At 45.1% G+C, this 20,394-nt stretch overlaps 1 protein-coding gene across 2 annotated transcripts in view; it reads right to left on the bottom strand.

Moving 5' to 3' along the window:
* Positions 1 to 363: 363 nt before the first annotated feature.
* nrp2a (neuropilin 2a) overlaps positions 364 to 20,394 on the bottom strand; it is a 60,362-nt gene continuing 40,331 nt past the window's right edge. Inside the window, exons 11-18 of one of the 2 annotated variants that reach the window (XM_005920032.2) lie at positions 20,169 to 20,313; positions 13,971 to 14,051; positions 13,637 to 13,741; positions 10,236 to 10,501; positions 8,677 to 8,773; positions 7,083 to 7,115; positions 2,084 to 2,134; positions 364 to 1,403 (exon numbers count right to left, since the gene is read on the bottom strand). In XM_005920032.2, the coding sequence (XP_005920094.1) occupies positions 1,099 to 1,403; positions 2,084 to 2,134; positions 7,083 to 7,115; positions 8,677 to 8,773; positions 10,236 to 10,501; positions 13,637 to 13,741; positions 13,971 to 14,051; positions 20,169 to 20,313 (1,083 nt within the window). In that variant the 3' untranslated portion in view covers positions 364 to 1,098. Of the gene's footprint in view, positions 1,404 to 2,083; positions 2,135 to 2,398; positions 5,148 to 7,082; positions 7,116 to 8,676; positions 8,774 to 10,235; positions 10,502 to 13,636; positions 13,742 to 13,970; positions 14,052 to 20,168; positions 20,314 to 20,394 lie in introns of those variants that run through there. The other variant, XM_005920033.3, reaches the window with a different exon arrangement.

The raw sequence follows: 20,394 nt of genomic DNA on the forward strand, positions 1-20,394 counted from the left end.
CATAGTCTCTTATAGCCTCTCTTTCCTTCTCTTTCTACAGTGCTTCACACTCTTACCAGCAATCCATAGGTTGCACCAACCAAAGCTCCTTGACCTTTTACCATTAACCGCAATGTAAACGTGACCTTCTCTTTGACAGGAATCGGCAACAACAGTCTCCGACAACTAAATCTAACAAGACATCTCTGCCAGTAAAATAATGTGTTTAAAAAGCCCCCCTCTCCCTCCCCCCCCACAACACCTACAAAACACACCCCCCCCCCCACACCTTCCCATGCACACACACACACACACACACACACACATACACACAAAAATACACACACACACAGGTAAGAGTTCACCATAAGAAAATAAACAAACACACAACACATTCCTTTGCTTCATTAAAAAAACAAAACATATCTGCCAGACTGGGTAACAGGCCAGAACTAAAACATTAAAACAGAAAGTGATTGAGCAGTGAGACAAACTCGAGGGGCGTCGGTGACTACATAGACCACAGACTGTCAGGAACTAAGAGGATAACTGAGGCTGATACGTAGAGAACAAAGGAGCCAACGGTCCACACCAAGGAGCTAACTTCTAGGCCACTGTGTTCACACGTGATCCAAAAAACAAAAGAAAAAAAGACGCTTTCTAAGCACGTTCCTAACCTACCACCTTTCCAACACGATGTGTCTGCCTCGCTGTTTGTGTAGTTTACAGTATCCACTTTCAAAACTAGACCTCATACAAATCTATGATGCATCTATAAACATTTCTCTGTTGGTGGACCAAGAATCTGTACTTGATATGTGTAGATATTTACTTTTTAAGCCCAGAACGGAACAGTCCATCAGTTTTTTACTCAGTGGTTCATTTTGCCATAAAACTACCAATACTGGACTGTGCAATGCTTTCCGAAACAGGAAAACAAGTTCTCGTTTGAGCTCGAAAGTGGCTTTCTCGTTGCCTGTGCATCCTGGGATCTGCGCTGCTGAGGAATAAAGTGAACTGAAGCAAAATGAAGAAGATAGCGGGAGGTTTTCACAGCGTGACTGTCATCCCTCTCTTTCTTTCCATCTTCCTTTTCCTTTTCGAATCGCCTTTTCTTTCTCACGCCTCGGTGCAGCAGCGCTGTTGGTTGAGTTTGACCTTGTGCTTGAGGCCGTCGTAGAGTTCGAAGTTGTAGTTCTCCAGGGTGGTGGAGGAGCGGGACGACAGGCCGCTGTAGGAGCAGGTGCAGTACAGCAGGAGGCCGGCGCACACCGCTCCGAGCAGGACGCCCAGAGAGCTCATGACGATGATTGTGACCAGTATGGGGTCAAGGGTGTACAGCCACGAGTTGTCCTTTTCTGAGACACGCGTGACTGGAGGCTCGGATGACGGTGATGCCGTGTTCCTCTCTGGGAACTGTAAACCTGTGACAAAAACGGGAGGTTAGTATGATGACAGGCAAGGAGTGGTTGTATAAACCTGTTATCGTTATTGAATTATTGTAGAGATTGCTACAGTTAATGATGATATACATGACATGGGGAGGTGGGTTGCAAAGTGGCTTGGAAAAATCATCTTAAATACGAGATTTTACAATTACATGTAAACTGCTATTAATGAGATCAGGTGATCTGTCAGGAGTGCAGGTAAACTTGACTTCCTGACCCTACCTGATCTTTTGTGATGTTTTTGACTTACTAAAGAGAAAAGATTGTATCAAACATCACTAAAGTCATGAATTGTTGTGAGTAGAAGATTCGTTTACAAACAGAAACTAAAGTCCGAACAGAGGTAATTCAATTCAATTTTCATTTATGTAGTGCCATTTAATATCACAACAACAGTTGCCTCAAGGCACGTTATATTGTAAGGTATGGACCCTACAAAAATTCAGAGAAAACCTCTAGAATTGGACGACCCCCTACGAGCAAGCAATTGGCAACAGTGGGAAGGAAAAACTCCCTTTTAACAGGAAGAAACCTCCATCAGAACCAGGTATAGCCATCTGCCACAAGGGAGATAACTTACAGAAATGTTCTTTATAATTTATAAAAGTACTTTATAGAAATGACAAAAAGGTACTGGTGTGAGCTCCGTGTCTTACCTCCACCTAGCGGGCCACCGTAAATTCGTCCATCGCCACCGGGTCCCTTAACTATCAGACAGAAGCACAGGACACACCGACTTTAAACACCAATCCGATTTACGCATAATTCTAGCTGTAATTACAACAAATAAACAAAAACATGCCTCGGCATTTGCCTCTGCAAGGTTTCCTTTAAATGCTCGCCAAATGCCTAACTCGAGTTCAGTGTCTTTTTACACAATCACCAGAAATAACAGCAACCCTTTGCATACCGTTAACTGCTTTATATTTGCTGCTAATTTTGATATTACACATTTATACTCATACACACACTTATAAATAGAAAAATACGACTTTATTAATAATAAAGATCATTAAGATACATTCCTGTCAAACACACAGTCATCACATGGTATATCGATGGTGTAAGACTGCTCATTCAGTGTGAATAACAATGCAAACATGTCATCAAATCATTAACAATTCCCGTCATTATCGCTGCTGAAATCATCATTACTGTTCGACCGGTGCATTAGATCATCAAAGAAGAGAAAAATAATGGAGACAAAATGTCAGCAGTTGCTCGTGACAGTGCTTTGTGTGAAAGTAACAGATCTGCCAGGTGGTGTGAACTGAAAATTGACGTGGATGTGAGTGTCTGAATTGTGGCAAGCCCTCCCTCCCAGCACTTTATTCGAGCCCAATAGCCTGAGAGTACTTCTACTTTAGGTGGGTTTTCTTTTAACTTTGTGCACATTTGTGTCCGCACATGTGAGTGTGTGTTTGGGCTCGCTTGCTCTTGGCGAGCAGTCAGGAGTGGGAGTAGCTGCTTGGCAAGGCACACGTCTAGATCTGCTGGTCTCTGATGGCCACCGGCATTATTAATACTGTTTCCAGGGCAACTGGTAGTTGGCAGGGGATTGGGCGATCGAGGTGCGGTTGATGGGAGGGAAAAGTGCTTACCGCAGACCTAATAAATGCTATCTGTCCATTAACTAATTACGACTATTAGAGGCTTGGAAGCATAATGGTGTTGAGATGGCTCGAGTAGGGTGTCCGGTCCCTCCTCCCCCCAAGTTGATTTAAAAGCACATGGGCAAAGTGTGCCAGAAAAAAGTGCAGCTTCTAAATTGTGACAACAAATTGAGGTGCATTTCTGCTGAGCTGCGGGCTTGTAGGTGATGGATTTTTGCAGCAGTGACAAACCAGGGAAAGCACGCCCCGTTAAGCTACAGAGTGAAGACCTCAATTTCATTCAATCCAGGGTGTTAAATTGAGCTCGTGTCAGATCTCATCACCTCTGTACCAACTGATGAGAGAGAAATTGCCGCCAGTGTGTCTATCTCGGTGACAATTACACGATAAAAATGGGCTTTTAGAGCCCATATGTGTTAAATATTAGCGAGAAGTGCATTAGCTGTGTCTTATTTTATGTCACCGGCCAATAATGGCACTAAAAAGGGAAAAAAAAAACCCCAACCCTGAATGGCTGAAACTCTCTGCTCTGGTTTTTGTAATATCTCGGATTCCTCTCAAGGATGAACACATAAGGCAAAAACACTTCGCTTATGGCTTCCAGCTGGTCCGGCGGCATTGTGGGATTTGTAGGAGCGTAAATCAAGGATCGAAGCGGCGATGGCAGACAGATGTGTCTATTTACAACCCTAAAAACAACAAGCACATATTCACACTGGAAAACACGACAAGGCTCGGCTCAGGCACGGCTTTCATCTGGGCGGCTCAAAGACACGGAGAACAACTGGAGTGGGTGGTATGAAGCATGAATGGGAGTGGAACAACGTGCTTTATTACACAAGAGATTCAAGATGAAACACTGAAACACTGAAGACGGCCGCATCCATCACTGACTGATGCCTTTATCGAGAGAAAGATGAGACGTTCAATCAAACGGAGCTGGTTAACTCCGTTTGCGATGCAGGACTTTTTAAGTATGATGGATTTGCATTCCTTTGTTTTGTATTTTTGTGAGTTTTTTTTTGTAAATGTGCACATGCTTTGTTGAAAAGGACAATGGACCCCCCCTCCCCCCCTCCACACATCCCATTTCTGTTCTTTTACAAACACCCTCGCTATTGGCACAACTCATATTGCAACTATCCTGTGGTTGTGTTATTACAGAGATACCAAGAGCTTCATTTTCTGGGCCTTGCCAGATCATTTCCACAGCTAGCACAGTTTTCTCCCCCCCCTTCCTCCCCCCGTCTCTCCCTCTCTCAGCACTGCAGGGTTCCTCGTGTCTCTGGGGTCTTGTTTTAGCCTCGTGGTTTGGCAGCTCTGGCTGGCTCCTTGCAGCGGAACCAGCTCAAAATCCCCTCCCCGTCCTCTTCCCCCTCGCATGCCTGTGTGTGTGTCCACGTTGGGGTCATTCCAGAAGGACCGTTGGGGTTATGAGGAGCCAGACGGTACTCAATGGTCCGAATCAAGCTGTTCAGACAAATAACTTACTCAGTCTTCAGTTCTCTCATCAGGAGCAGCATAGTGTGAAATGTCAACAGCAAAACTCCTTAATGGAACAGGGAAGGAAAAACAGCAACCGAAGCTACATCCATTAGAGAGCGTGCATGTGTGAGAGAGAGAGGCCACAGTGTTTCCTTTGCCAAAAAAAAAAAAATATATATCACTCAGCAATTTATGACAATGTCTTTGTCGTCATCATCACCGCTGGGGGCTGTAAACTAAAGCAAGTGAGGGTTCGTCGATCTTGCTGCGCCACGACTCTCACTGCCATCGCCGGTCGGCGTCGTCTTCTGACGAATACAGTGCAGCTTATAAGCGCTTCGCTTTTAGCAGAGGGTACGGTGTCGGTCCCGGCTGTCCAACCTCACCGTCAGGACCGGCTCCACCCCGGGGGTGGCCATACTGGAGGACCAGTTAGAGTACTGGAAGCACTGCGAAGAGCTGTGATAGGCCACAGACAGTTGGCTCTTCTTGGTGGCCAGGTGTTGTCGACAGCAACAGAGTGCTCTGACCAAGATGGCCGCTGCCAGGAGAAGGAGGGCACCCCCGGCAGCCATAATGTAATACCAGTGGATGGGCAAGGGAGGCACAGGAACGCCTCCCCCTGGTGGAGAGATACAGAATAATTGGCCAGCGGGAAAAGAGAGGAGTGGCACTTGTTTTTCACTTTTTAACACTGAATTCGTCTGATTCTATCCCTGTTCGTGCACCTCGTGTGAGCATGCACAAGCATGCCAGTTGCAAAAAGAAAGAAAGAAAGAAATCTCCAAGGCCAGAAAAGAAAGAAAGAAATGCATCCATCTCTGTCACGTAGCTTGGGTTGCAATTGGAGGACAAGTTTTCACACCAAGATCGTCAAGAGATTTGGTTTGAAATCGCTCCAATAGTTGGATCCAATCAAGTGCAATGCAAGCGATTTATTTCTTTTATTTCTTTATTTATTTTTTTTAAACAAAGCTCCAGTGAGATTTCTTGGTGTGAAACGAAAGCCAAAATAATTAGTCATAAAAGCACGCACACACATTGACTTAAGGAGCTTCCTCTTCCTGTTTCACACTGGCACAGGAAGTCACAAACAGCTCCTTGATATCATCTCAGAACCATGCAAGGATCAGCGGGAACATCACACGGGTATCCAGCGTTCCAGAGCTCGCACTCTCTCTCTCACTCTCTGAGCTCATATTGGACCGGGATTTGTTATTTAGCTGGCTCGAGTTGTCAGATTTTGTTTTGAGTACATAATTTATCCTGTTCTCTGTTCTTGGTTTTTCATTTTCCTTTTTTGTGTGTTTTTTGTCTGTCATGCATCAGCATCCTGGCCAGTCCTCTCCTTCTCAAGCCAAAGAGCTTTCTCCTCGGAGACCATCTCCACAGATCCTCTACTCTTCTGCTGCTCCTGGATTGAGTTCCCCCTCCCCCACCCAATTCTCAAATTTTTGGTAAGAACCAGCTAACCGGCTTCCAAGAGGCCTCTACTCCTCTATCCAAGTCTACTAAAACAAACCCTTGTAGACAGAGTGGAAAAACTTAAAAAAAAGAAAGAAGAAGAAGCCCACATGCTCTTTCCAAAGCTGATGTGGAGAAGCTGTATGTAGGATGTCACACTGAACTAAGGGGAAAATGAAGCGGGGCTGAATACATCCTGATTTTTGGACCGTGTCACATAATTACAGGGGGAAATGGTGCGTGCTCCTGCTACTTCACACTGCACACACTCATTAGGCAGAGCTGACTTAGGGAGAGGAGACAGAGACACCCATGCTCGATGCTGCTCAGTCACTCTATCTGATTGCTTTCCACTGGGGACGCTGGTGTGTGTGTGATGATATTAATGTGTGTGTTTGTCAAGGGTTAGACACCGTGTGCTATATGTGTGCGCGTGTGTGAAGTCAGAGGAGTAGAAAAGCCGAAGAAATGCACACACATCACATTCGCACTGAAGCCTCCTAGCTCTTATCTTATTGGAAGACATTATGAGATGCCAAAACACTAACATCAATCTCATAGGGTCTCCTAGGATGCTCTAAATATTTTTCATGAGGCAGACAGTTATTTAAAACCCTTCAGGCTGTGTCAGGAAGCCTAGAACAGAGAATATGTAGCCCTTTTCAAATATGACTCCTTATGGCGTGCCGGATTCGGCTTCCTTCGCACGTACAGTCTTTCCTTTTGAGACCAATCCTTTGTTTCTGCTAAAACTGACACGGTAAAACAATGAGCTACTGAAGCGATCTATCCTGTAACTTCACTAAAATTTGATCAAAATTAATTTGGTGTTTGGTGAATATTTGCCATTAGTACTCATTTTGAGACGTCTACATGCTGCCGGTGACGTGGCGAATCAGCTTTAAAAAGTCTGGAATCACAAGGCTGTGGCGGACTCGGCTTCTGTGCTGTCAGTGTAAAAGAGTGATTTAGACTAATTGGTTTTTCTTTTAGTGGTTCAGACCAAGCAAAAAAAGAAACCCAGGCTAGTGCATACCGACGGGCAGGAAGCAAGACCACAGGAGAAGTGACTTCACACCAAAGTCAGACTCACCTGGATTTTCGGGAGGAAAAGCCGCGAAGGGTTCTGTGAGGATAGAGAGGCGGGCGGGAGACAGGAGCAGAGAGAGAGGGGGGAGAGAGCGAGACAGCTGTTAGATAACTTTAAATATAAGAGAAAAAGTCAGCCAAATGTCACGCAAATGTCACAAGACTATCAAACTCCTCCTGAGGAAATTTTAAGTTAATTCCTCAGATAACGCACATGAATTATGGCATTTACAGTGATTCTCTGCTAGAACGCTGTTTCAAACAGAGTATATTGTGGTTGCCAGGAATTTGAGACGGGAGTGTATAGTGTATAGGCTATGGGCGTATGTGTGTGTCTGCATTTGCAAAGTTCACACATTTCAAGTTGTTTATCTGCAGCGTCCAGTAAAACTGGAGCGGGCTGTGAATGCACAGAGCAGAACCTTCACTTTGATTGCCTGGAATGCAAACACAGAGAAATGATGTGTGTGTGTCTCAGTGTGTGGTACATGGTGTGTGTGTGTGACTGGGGGTGGGGGTTGAGAAAGAGAGAATGGGAGTAAAGGAGCAGGGGGTCCGACTTGGGAACTGGCGCCTTTTGGCGGGAACGCCGACGTACTGTGAAAAACTCAACTGTGTTTGGTGATAAGCAACATCCCAGCATGCTCTGGGAGTGGCAAAGGAGGAGAGGGAAGGGAGGAAGGAGGAAACACAGCAGCAGGGAAGCAGGAGGGGGGCTGGGCTATCATCTTTGCCTTCCAAGCTGCTGTGCTGCTTAGACTCTCTCAGGACTCGCATGACACACACAGACATATAAAAATGACTCAACACAAACACACAGAAAAACACTGGCCATACACATAGACACACACACTTTCCCTCTGTTACGCTCTGCCACCCCACCCCCGCCGCCATGTTCCCACTGTGGTCCGGCTCCAAAGCACACTGGACGTCAGTCAGAAGTGATGACGGCAGGTTTTTGGCTCCGAACCGCCGGCTTGGTCTCTGATCTGTTTAACACCCTCTCCGAAGCCCCTGCTCAGGCTAGATTAGGGAGGCTACACTGGAGCTCGGCTCGTGCGAGGCACCCAGAAACTTGCTTGGGAAACAGCCTGTCTAGTAATTCCCTTTGATGGCTCGGGAAAATCTCTGTTTACAAATACGACAGAGGAGGGAGCGCAGGAGAGATAGAGGGAGAAAGAGAAGAGAAATCTAATGAAACATAGATTAGCATCGCCGGGGCCCACGGGGCGTTTATGGCCTAGTTTTCCTATTCTTCGTTTCTTTTCTTTCTTTCTTTTTTCGTGGAGGAGTAAACGCTGTCCCTCCCTCTTCTTCCTGCTTTCATCTCTGTGTTCGGTGGGCTCTTTGGAGGAGAGGCTGTCTCTGAAACTGGGATGGGAGGGCGAGTGAAGGATTGGTGTGTGGTGGTGCTGGTGTTTCTCACTTCATGTGTGTCACTGCTCAAGGACCTTACGACTGAAAGTCGAGGCGGTAGTAGGGAGCAGTAGACTGATGGGAGGGTGAGATAATGTGTCATGAGTGTGTGTGTGTTTATCTGTAAAGATTTTTGGCAAGAAGAAGCAAAAATAAAGAAACAAAGCATGTGTGCGACTTACGTGTACACTCCGTCAGTGGGGTGCTCGAGCTGATGTGGATGTTGTCTATCCAGATGTGCCCTCTGGTGCCGTGCACAAAGTAACCCTCCATCACAACCTACCACAGCCGAAAAAAAGGAAGGATGAAGAGGAAGGGGAGGAGGAGGGAAAAGTTGAAGGAAAAAGAAGTGAGAGGAAGAGGAAGACGGATGACAGGATGGGGGGTGGAGGCACATTGAAAATGGGGACAGCAGCAGGAGGAGGAGAAATAGGATAAAAACTTAATACGGTGCCTGCGATTTCAAAGTTGCACTCAACACTTGCAATCATCCTTCCCTGCTCTGCAACCATCTCCCGCTTACTTTTTTATGAGAACATTAACTGCTTGTGATGTCTCTGACAAATGCACGGCCAACTTCCAAACAGTCCCACAGCCAGAGGGACACTACAGCGTACTTTATTTCAAATGTGGCCTAAAGTGACACAGAGCTTAAAACTGATACTGTCATATGCTCTGCTACAAGTACAAGTGTGTACTTTAGCTTTAGAAGAAGCGTCACATGGGCAGCTGAACTACAAGAAGCAAGGGGAAGACACACAGTCATGGCCCTTTTATACTTGGAGTGTTGTGCTACTGGCGTGTACACCTGTAGCTGAGAACAATACTGCAGCGGCTACCATGGCGAGCATGAATGGAAGCAGCTGTGTGATAAAAAATAATAGCAATGCATGATGTGGCCAACAGGCCGGGTATACTGGGAACTGAACCGTCCTCAGGACAGACTTAAAACTCTGGAATAGCTTTAGAGCACATGGGTCACATGCTAAACCTGGTAAGCTAAGTCAGTACCCAAGTAAGTAAACTTTAGCAGATTTAGGAAAAACTCTTACCAGTAAAACAACAATTAGCAGCTAAGCAGCACAAAAAAACCTACCACCAAAAGAAATGGGCACTAACGGTCGAAAAATTTTTTTTAAATTGTATGCTAGCTAAAAATATTAAGTAGGCTACAGTAGAAATTGTTGTCTAAGTTATGGCTAATCTGTTTAAACGGTTTGTGAAAACTTTAGCTAAAATTTGTTAGCTAAAACACTGGCAATAGAGCTGAAATAGCTAGCAAAGTTACTGTTAGCTAAACATGATGATTAAGCATGATGGGGAACTGTAACTAGAGTAGCAGATAAAAGTTGTGGATAAATGTTTGAACACTTAAGCTAAAAATCTTGGGTAAACAGCTGAAGCTGAAGTCTAAACATGGCTGAATGAAATGGCAAAGAGCCTGCCTGAAAGTTTAAAATAAGTTCAAGTTAACAGATTTTGACATGTAGGTGGTGGTGAGCGCATATAATGTAGCTTTGGGGGTATTTAAGATTCAAAATATTAACAGCCTACTCTAATAAAACTACAACAGAAATGTTTTCCCTTTCTGGGTAGCATGTAATAAAAATGTCTAACTCAAGATTACAAAGCCTGATTCGTATATAACTCAATAATACTGGTAAGAAGCTTGATTCTTTCATCTCCCATTTGCCTTCTTTTTAAGTATTTATTTTATGAGCACACAGAGTTTAACCACTACCTGGACGCTTTTAGGAGATCGAGGTAGTATGGTCCGACCCTCCTTCCAGACGGGGCCCTGATCGTCTGTTAGTGTCCACAGGACCGTCTCTTCAAAGTGGGCGTCCTGTACCAGGACCCTGAGGTGGCCCTGGGCCTCCCCCGATATCTGGTAAGAGAAGACTAGACACAGGGGCCCAGTGTCGGCGGTCAACACGGGGCTCAAGAGCCGAGCTCGCTGCTGCTCAGTCTTTAGGCTTGCGTCTATGTACAGATAGCTGTTGAGCTCTGGAAGGGAAAGAGATATGAGAAAAGATAGAGCATGAATTTTTCTAACTCGGACCAAAATGTGATATAAAAGTTGCCACATGCACATTCCTGTTCACAGCAATTTCACAGCAAAAATGTGAAACTGAGCCCTTTCTGCATTCTCTCCACATTACCGAAAGTGAGCAGGGTTTTGTTTTAACCTTGGGTTCGCTGGTTACTGCAGTCAAATGAAAATGAAAAAAATAAATAAACAGAAGTCTGATTTAATGGATTTTCATTCAGGCCTCGAGGCAATAAAAAAATGAGAAAATGAATGGTTGTGTAGACTTTTGATATTCACTGTAAATGGATGCTGCTGCAGTTAGTCTGTGCGGCAAACACGGAGCGCATACACAAGGGAATCGTGTGTGCGTACAGTGAGAGAATTATCGCCGTTAATCATGACTTAGACACATATATAGACATGCACACATGTACATAATGGCTTTTCACACGGTTAGACATTTCCAACATGACTGTTCAAAAAAAAAAAAAAACCCGAGACACTAATCACCAGTTGCTAACAGGAATGGGATCACCACAGCACAATAGTCATACCAAACAATAGGGATGTGACAAATATAAACACAGAGAAGAATAGGTCCACTGAGAGCGTCGTTCATACACCGAGTGCTAGCAGAACTCCAGCCAAGACCCTTGAGGCGTTTTTTTCTTCATTCCCTTTCAGGTAAATGACTTAACCAACGGAAAAGTCCAACAGAAATGCATCCCCCTCCACTTGTTTACACCAGAGGATGTTTAGTTTGCAAATTGGAAAGCGACACGAATTCCATTGTGAGAGACCGCATGTATGAGTGACTGCCTGTGTGAACGAGAAGCACAGATTGCATTGTGCATGCCCGCGTACGTGTGAGAGAGCGGCTTGGTGAGGTGTCTGCTGAGGAATTTCTTAAGTGGGCCCGGTGGGAAAGAGTCCAATATCAACAATCTGCAGATTAAATCACCTGCTTTATCAAGAACAACTGTGTGTGTGTCTGTGTGTGTTGGTGCCTGTGTGTATATGTGTTCCAGCAATTAAGCGCCTTTCTGTTTTATAGGCGAGAGAAAAACTACCACAAGAGTAAGAAGTTTTAATCGGCGTGCAGTAGCATCCACTGCCACCACTCAGGTTTGCTGAGTGACTAAGTGAGTGAGCGTTTTTTTGCTCCGTGTGTCCAGCAGATCACACTGGAAGTATCTGGGGGGGATAAATCTTCTTCTTAGTTGACAGCTCCCCTCTGCCCGCCATGTGTCGCAGTCGCCTGTGTGTGACACCTAAGACAGCGTGTGACAGTGTGTCCCTTGGCCCTCTGCAGCTTTGAATGAATGTGTATGTGTCACTGTAGGAAATATATATATATATATATATATATATATATATGCATACAACTGGAGAGGATGTGAAATCAGGTCTCCATGAGGCGTTTTATGACTTATTTCAATGTGCGCACCAAAGCTTCCTCCATTCTCATCGCCTCGCATTGAAGTGGAGTCTGTTGCCCCCCCCGTCCATTGTTGTGCCTCTTGTTCAGCAGACGCCTCATAATCGAGGCTGCCACGCCGGACACAGCAAAAAGAGAGCATTATTAATCTATTTCACAGAGGTCTGCTGCTGGCATGAGGAAAACAATGATTCAGTCTACAAAGCCCAGTTTATCACACTGGTACTAGCATGATAAACTATGAAGTCTGATTTAGTATTAGAGTAGATGGTGGCTATTTCTAGGATTGTGTGTTATTACTGTTACTATGACTGGTGTCAGGTGTGAGGTCAAGAGGTGATGAGTTTGTGGTTTCTGGGAGAGGTGAGGGAATTCTGTAGAGGATTACAACAGTGATTTGATAGGGGCGAAATAAAGATCCTGCCGGCTGGCTGGAATATCGTGACCTTTGACCCCCGTGGGAAAATCAAAGGCTCGGTCGGCGTGTCAAAATGGCTGGAAATGATACTTCAGGCATGAAAGCCACCACGGCCTGTCTAATGAAAGAAGCCGCTTTGAAGCCCCCCCCCCCCGTCATAGATTTTTTATGACCTGAAGAGGTCACGCTTCAAGAACATTTCCTCCTTTTTGCCACGAGATCTGCTGTCCTCCTGAACATGACCGAGGTGACATCACTGAAGCAGGTTGGGTGTGTGTGTGTGTGTGTGTAGGGGGAGGGAGACTGGACCTCTTGTTTAATTTTCTCCAGCTGCAGAAATGCTAAATCTTTCATGGAGACTTGCTCGAGACCAATGAATTTTAAAACAATCTTGGGATAACGATCCCTTACCCTGAAAAATTATAAATAGTGCAAAAAAAAGAAACCCAGCAGGAAACCTCTTCTGTACCTTTTAACAACCTGCCAAATGCTGGACTTTTGATCTGTGGGTATGCGTAAGAGGAAAATGAATAATTATTTCTTCAAGGAATGCCTAAGTAAATGGAAGTCTACACAGCATCATGTGGGACGTGCCTGAGGTAATTGCGGGGCAGTAAAGGACGACTGGGGATAACCGCTCGTCTTTGGAATCTCCTGCTCTGAACTTAATTGGAGCCGCTCGGTCTTAACCCCTTCCTGCCGACACTTCATTCTGACACGCAGAGGTGAGCTGCTGCATGTCACATGCGAGGCTGTGTGCGCTTTCCGTGGAGGCTGTTCTCCCTCTGATTCCCTCAGTTCATTTTCATTCTCATTCACTCGGAAAGAGCGGCGTGGCTGGCGCACGGCGTCGCTGACAAATTAGACTGGTTTCAATTTAAGGAATTATTTTAATCAAATTGAAAAAGGGGGGACTCAATGAAGATTCAGAAGGAGAATGACTCCATTTAATTATAGAAAATGCAGTCTTGTCTAGACCCGAGGAAGTTGATGGAATAAACGGCATGCTTGTGCAATTTCTGCACCCAAATAGGAGTCTGCTTGCAGCTGCATACATAAAAGCTGATACCCCACAGTAAAAAAAAAGGAAAAAAGAAAAGAAAATGGGGTTCCCGTAGTGAACCTGAGCTGCTAACTGCACTGTTCTGTAAATCCATCCGGACATAACTTCAGATCTATTAAATGCATGCTGTGCAGAGGAAAAACACTGAGGGAGTCGGACCAAATATTCACATTTCTGTTAAGGAGACTCACCGTTGCTGTGCAGGGACCAGAGCAGCGGGGCGTTGGGGTCGTGCGTCCACCCACACAGGCCGTGGTCGAACTCACACACGGCGTCTGATGGGGGAGAGGTGGCCGCTGTAGAGGTGGAGAGCAGCCAGGGAGAAAAAGGCAGCGTAAGAGCGAGAGCCAAAGGGCAGATAGGCGTGAGAAATCAAAGTCATTTCAGATACAGGAGCATTCGCAGCTGATCTACATAATGTCATGCAGCGCTTTCTCAGGCCTTTCATCTTTCTTATTACAGCTTCCTAATGACGCTATTAATCCAGCATTTCTTTGGCTCTTTCATATTAAACACCTGTCTCACCTGTAGTCGTGACAGGGACCGTGGTGGTTTCGACGTCAGCTGGCAGCGTGGGTGTGGTGGTGCCTGCTGGGGTTGAGGTTTCTGCAGGAACAAACATAATGAAACTTGGGTCAAAGGTGGCCCCTTAAAGCCAACTTCAGACAATGTATTACTGTAAAGAGGGCAGCAAAATGAACTGCTGTTTGTTAAAGACATTATTTATGTGGCGATATGTCCTTTGGGAGCTGCACATTAGGGAGGGCCAGGAAATACAAACGGGAAAGAGGAAATGATAAACTCACAAAGGCAAAAAAACAACAAGACGGAAATGAAGTCTTTAATAATAACTCTCCATTGTGCCTCCATAGATCATAGACTATGCAAAAGATAAAGGTAGTCTCCGGGTGTAAAAAGTGAAAGCCATTCAGGCCATGGAGTCTTCTTGACACTCAGCAGGGGGTCAGAAGGAGTGAGATTATATAGACGGCTATGGGAAAATGACCCCTCTTCTCACTTGATTTAATACAGCAGAGAGGAGTTTTTGCCCTCATTCACTACTTTTATATCTTCTTCATTAGAACATGATGCTCATTTTGCAAATCATGGTCTTATTTAAGAGTAAAATACACAATAAAGAAGAGCATCTTTTAGGGGGTAGCTATCAGAACCACCCCTTACATCATCATATATAATGATAGTAGCATATGTATGTATGATTCCTATCTCCTCCTAGACGAACGGAAAAATCTTGATAAAACTTTGACATGCCACTGAGAGTGCCGGCACCTATGTGGTTTATACAAATACTTTATTCAAATGTCACAATTCAAAGTTCAATCTGCAATCGATGTTTGTTGACATTACTTGTGCCTGTATTATGTTTATTTAGTTTGTGGATGTTCATTATGCTTTTTACCGTCAGCGCAAATTTTAAAGTCTTGCCAGTGCAGCCAAGCGGCTGCTGATTAGCGATCGAGTTCTTGATATAAGCTGCTATAAAAAGTCTAGAAAACAGCACAGAAGAGCAGACAACAAGAATGCGGGATAAGAAGACCTAGTTTGGGTCGTCGCAGTAACTAAGAAAGTAAGTGAGGTTTTTTTCTTTTTAATTTAGTGGGTTTCGTAGCTAGGGTGATGAAAAAATTGCTCAAAGGCTTCAAAAATGGGCGATAGCAAAGTAAGCTAGCGACAGTTATTAGCACAAAGAACAGAAACAGTGAACTTGGCTCATTAGAAACACAAAATAAAAAGTTTGTTTGATCCAAGCAAACAAAAAAGAGTCGAAGCAGGAAAATTTGACTTCTTGTTTTATGAATGTTGATTTTTGTTACGCTAAAACAGCTAATGTCTCCGTTAGCATGCACCTTTAACAGGACAATGCAGTAACGCTGCTGCTTGAGTTAATGACCTTATCGTTATTTTATCATAACTCAGCACAAAGAACGTGCCTACGAATCGTACGTGGTACTGAAACCGCCTCACTGTACTACTTCATGTCTCCTGTCAGAGGAAGGCACAGAAAACCCAAGAGAGCCCTTGTCATGTTGTGTCTGGGAGCTCAGGCGTCAGAATCTGTCTACCATACATACTGGCTCGGATATGCAGACGCACAAATGAACAGGCACACATGTCCACATGTTAATACACACACACAAAACAGGCTGGCGCTAAGGCTGATGGATGGCTCTGTCTAACAAACTCCCCTCGACCTCGGACGGGATGATCGCACTCTGGGACCACTCTCTCGCTGTCAAGAAGGGTCTAAAAGCGCGCACACACAGACACACACACTCCATCACCCACTCTGCTGTCTGTGTGAACTGTTGTGCGTGTTTGTCTGTGTGCATTCGAGGGCCTTCTTCACTCCATAACTCATGCGCGCTTGGAAGGAGGGAGAACAAACACAAAGTGAAATGTATGATTTTCGGTCCTCCATTAACGTCAACTAAATCTCGCATATATCAAAAAGAAAGACAAACAACACACAGAGGCATAAATAATCCAGCAGTTTGCTCATTAAAAGATGTCAAATGCACAAACACACACACACATGTTGAGCAGGCTGCAGCTAGAATGTGAAGTGGTAGGAAGAAAAAATAAAAGCGTAGTTATTAAGAGCAGATGGGCTGACCCTGGTGAGCTGTGGGAATTTACGCAGGAGTTTGGGTCAGCCAAAGATCCAGATGTATAATAAAAAAATAAAAAATGCAGGTGTTTTCCCACATTTACATTTAGTCAGCCAACTTGTTTTTCTTTCTGTTTGTCTCTTTTCTTCAAATAGATTCAAACACATTGCAGACATTTGACGACGGTGACTCCTAAAAAAAAGGCTAAGTGCACTCTCAAACCCATTATATTTCATTTTCCTCTGCCTTTTTCTTATTTAGTCCATCTAAACAACTCCAAGACTTGGATGCTTGATGATCGTGTGTGAGACGGGAGGTTGAACAGACACACACGAGTATCTAAGAAGGAAAAAGCGTGACATGGATTAAGCATGTCTAACGCCTGTTAGTGGCAGTACTAGAGGCCTCCTGCTGTTAAGGTTCCTCCTTCTGTGAGGCTACCATTATCATTTAAAGGCTGCGAAAAAAGCAATGAGGGCAACAAACACACCGTGATACGCAATTGATCTGCTTAAAAGAACTTCCCGCGGAAACGAGCGCAACGGTGCCACAGCTGGAGAAATGGCAGAGATGAAAAGGCTGGCCACAGCTGGCGACTGCTTCTGACATTAACCCAGCGTTAATGTCACGTCCTTTATGCCAGCTATTAACTACCTAATGAGACTCTTATCGCTGCCGGTCCACTGGGAAGCAAAAGCATGGAAAGCAACTCTACTCTTCTACCTCTCTTCCACCCATCCGACTTTCAAATGGGCCACCACGTCTTGTTCAGCGTCTCCTCTTTATTCCTCCTCTTGTGTTCGCTCTTCTCGCCGTCTTTTGCTTTTTGTGTGTGTGTGTTTGCCTTTTTATTCCATTCTGACCTTTTGGGTCCTCTAGTTAAGTCTCAGGAGCGGGCGTTAAAATAAACCATCTACACATTACCTGAGCGCGCACCGCAGCTAAACACACACAAGCAGAGAGCGCGCAGTCGAGTCCATTAAGATTCTGCCCAGCTCCTGAGTACTCTATGCTTTCAAAGGTCAGGCCTTGTCACAGTGTAAATGTGCTGACCTTTCCAGGGTGTGACAGGAGTGTTTTGGGGGGCGATGGGAATGGCACTGACTTGCGCGCTGTTTGCAGGGTGTGTATGTTTGTGCGAGGCGAGGGGGAGGTAATGTGTGTTAACGTATGTGACCTGCCTACCATGCCCCGAGTCCTGTCCTTGATGCGTGCGAGGACTGTGTCGCGAGAGCTGCAGCACGCGGGTTTGTTGCACAGCAGAGAGGGAGCCTTGAAATGCAGGAACAGTCCCTCTGCAGCAGAGTGTTGTCTTACATAATGTGTCTGCTGCTGCAGGTGATGATGCAAGTCATCATCATGCACGGGATGAGATACCAACACTTAGAACCGGGGGCCCTAGGCGGCTGGAAGGGGGTGGGGCAGTGCTGACATAGATAATCGAGATGCACGCTCACATATGCGAATGCACATGCTCACAGACAAATTCTTCTGCGGGCTTGCTTTTCAGTGCACACGCAGTCGCCAAACACACACACACACACGGTCGTGAGGGCCAACCCACCCTGTAAAAAAAGACATTGCTCACTTCCAAAGAGTCTGACTCAGCAATATGTCAGAGAAGAGGAAAAAAATGTTCAATTATGTAGAAAGCTTTTCTGTAAATCTTTCCCTGGCAGTACTGAGTGCACACACACGCGCGCACACACACACATACACTCAAACACACACAGAGTGATGGATGCATGCACGCAGATATACATACACCCCAAAAGAACACAATGGGGTAGACAAGTAGCCATTATTTGATATTTTGCCGGGTGGGGTTAAGTGCTCAGATCAGGGATCATCCTCACACACACAGACGCACCATCACTTCAAAGATTGCATTAATTTCCTGGAGAGTTGCCCTAATCGCTACTTGCGGGACTCTAATGCTAAATCAAGCCTTCACCTTAAAAACTTAATCATTTAAGTTAAGGGTTATTGCTTTTTTCTCCCCCAAACGGGAGGCGGGTTCCCTTATGACATGAATAATGCAAGAGCACAAACAACAAAGAAGCCAAAATTCCAGAGGCTGGGATGCTGTGAAAACACTGGGATAATGCGCTTACTCCAAAGGCGGAATGATATAGGACCGAACTGAGAAAAATGGTTCAGAGCGATCATCATTTGAAAGCTAGCTCTACTGTGTTTACTCGAATTATGGAGGGAGGACAGACAGCTCGAGGTGTGTGTGCGTGAGCATGTGCGAGCTCTACTTTTCAGTGCTCCCAAGACTGAAATGAGCCTACCTGGATTTTTTTCCCCTCTAAAATTTCATCCCTGAGCTCATAAATTTTTCATTCTGGGAGTACGTACACTAAAAAAAAAAAAATGTCACTGTAGAGGATCTGTGTGCAAGTCAGTTGTGTGGCAACAGTGGGGGGGGAGCAGGAAACTGAAGGAGTCAGGACCAACAGCAGCGAGCGTGGAAAAGAGGTGCGAGTGATGAGTAACAGAGGGGAGGAGACGAAAAGAGAGGAGGCATGGAAACGAAGAAAGAAAAAAAAGAACAAAAACATTTTTAGACCCACGCACTGGGCCTCGGGGTGGGAACGAAACAACTGCAACCATGTGGAGGAATAAGGAGAGAGAGCTCTTATTGTGCTTTAGTGCGCTGGGGTTGATTTGGGGATAAATTTCATCCTCTTACTTTAAATCACAATAAGGTGAAAAGTAAACCGAGAACATCGCTGAAGACTGGAGAGAACGACTGAAAAATCAGAGGGGACGGAGAAGCGAATGATTTACGGGATGTCAGCGGTAGTCCGTCATCCCTGCTGAGTTCTGGTGGTCTGTGAACAATGTGTGACCCTTAACAATAGTACTGTGTGTCACGTTTCCCCCGAACTCTCTACTCCATCTTCAGAAAGTCAACTCTGTCAAGCGGTAAAGCCTAAAATACTTTTTCATTTTGTTCCCATTTTTTAAGTTGGTGTTTAGTGTTCATTGGTTTCTGTGCTCTGCTTTCCACATGTCAATCATCAGGCAGCAGCTAATGTAAAACACATTGTTTCCTGTGCTCTGGAGGAGCTCCAGGGGAGGATAAAATGACCAGGGACCAGGTGTTTAGAGCAGCAAGCTTTAAGCAGCAATCATAAACTGCATGGGACTTCCCGCTGTTCATTTTTTTTTAACTGTACATAATGATGGATTGAAAATATGGGTGCTGCATCTTTGCACAACGAGGCACATGCAAACAGACCTGTGCACATTTACATTTTTATTGTAGACTCTGTGGTTACTTTGTTAGCTCTCTGGACGTGCAGTAGAGGTGATAATGACAATCGCTCTTCAACTGTGCTCTTCATCAGGTCTTGTGGGAGCGCACAAACGCACATAAATCGTCCTAATGAAAGCGTAGCTTGACATGCTTGTGTAATAAAGTACGTGTCTAGAGAACATGCATGAACACTTTGCTCGTTTCCTGTGGCGCGTGGGGTAAACGTGTGTCAAAACATGCATATGTACTCATGTTTAAGCGCTGTTGTAAATGTTGAGCTATATTGCCCAGTCGTCCTTTTCAGGCACAGAGGGAGTGGTAAACAGTGAAGGTCCATATGTGCGTGAGTGCTGATGATAGCGCGTATGATCCGACAGCACTTTCACATCTGGATAACAGACCACGCTGGAGAGTGAACTGATAAATACTCTCTCTCTCTGGGGATGCATTCATTTAAACCAAGCTCTGTCCACTGCCTGCCGCTCACGGTGCTTGTGGATACTTAAAGACAACCTAACACAAAGCCCGGTGTAATAATATCAGAAATAAATCAGAAATAATTACTTTTCAAGGGTGCTATCAGTTTCCCTTTCTCAGCTCACACGGGGTGTCTCTTTTCACCTCTGGCATCCTCTAATGACTCTCATGCATATCTAATGTGAGGCTCGCTTTTCTAGTGAGCCACCTTCCTCAAGGTCCATTCACTTCTGGTTAGAGTTCATTATAGCGCAGGGCAAATAATTCAGCCTGGAATACTGTAGGCAGCAAATTATCATATATGTATATAAAATGATCCTGTGTCAAACAGACCACGGCCGAGCGTCCTACCTGGAAGGTCACAGCCCAGAATCTCCACTCTCATCCCAATGCCTGCCGGAGACCACCGCTCTGGATAGAGTCGGATATACTGGGCCACTGTCTCCTCGAAATGCCGGAGCTCTGGGGTGTCATAGTGTGTGTTCCCCTCAAAGATCTGCACAAAAAAACCAACACTGCAGTGGTTACTGAACTGGTAAAAAAAAACACACAAGAGCACCGCTCTTCATCTGCCCGC

This window comes from Haplochromis burtoni, unplaced genomic scaffold (genome assembly GCF_018398535.1).
Source record: "Haplochromis burtoni strain Fernald_Lab_line unplaced genomic scaffold, NCSU_Asbu1 Contig_40, whole genome shotgun sequence".
Lineage (NCBI taxonomy): Eukaryota > Metazoa > Chordata > Actinopteri > Cichliformes > Cichlidae > Haplochromis > Haplochromis burtoni.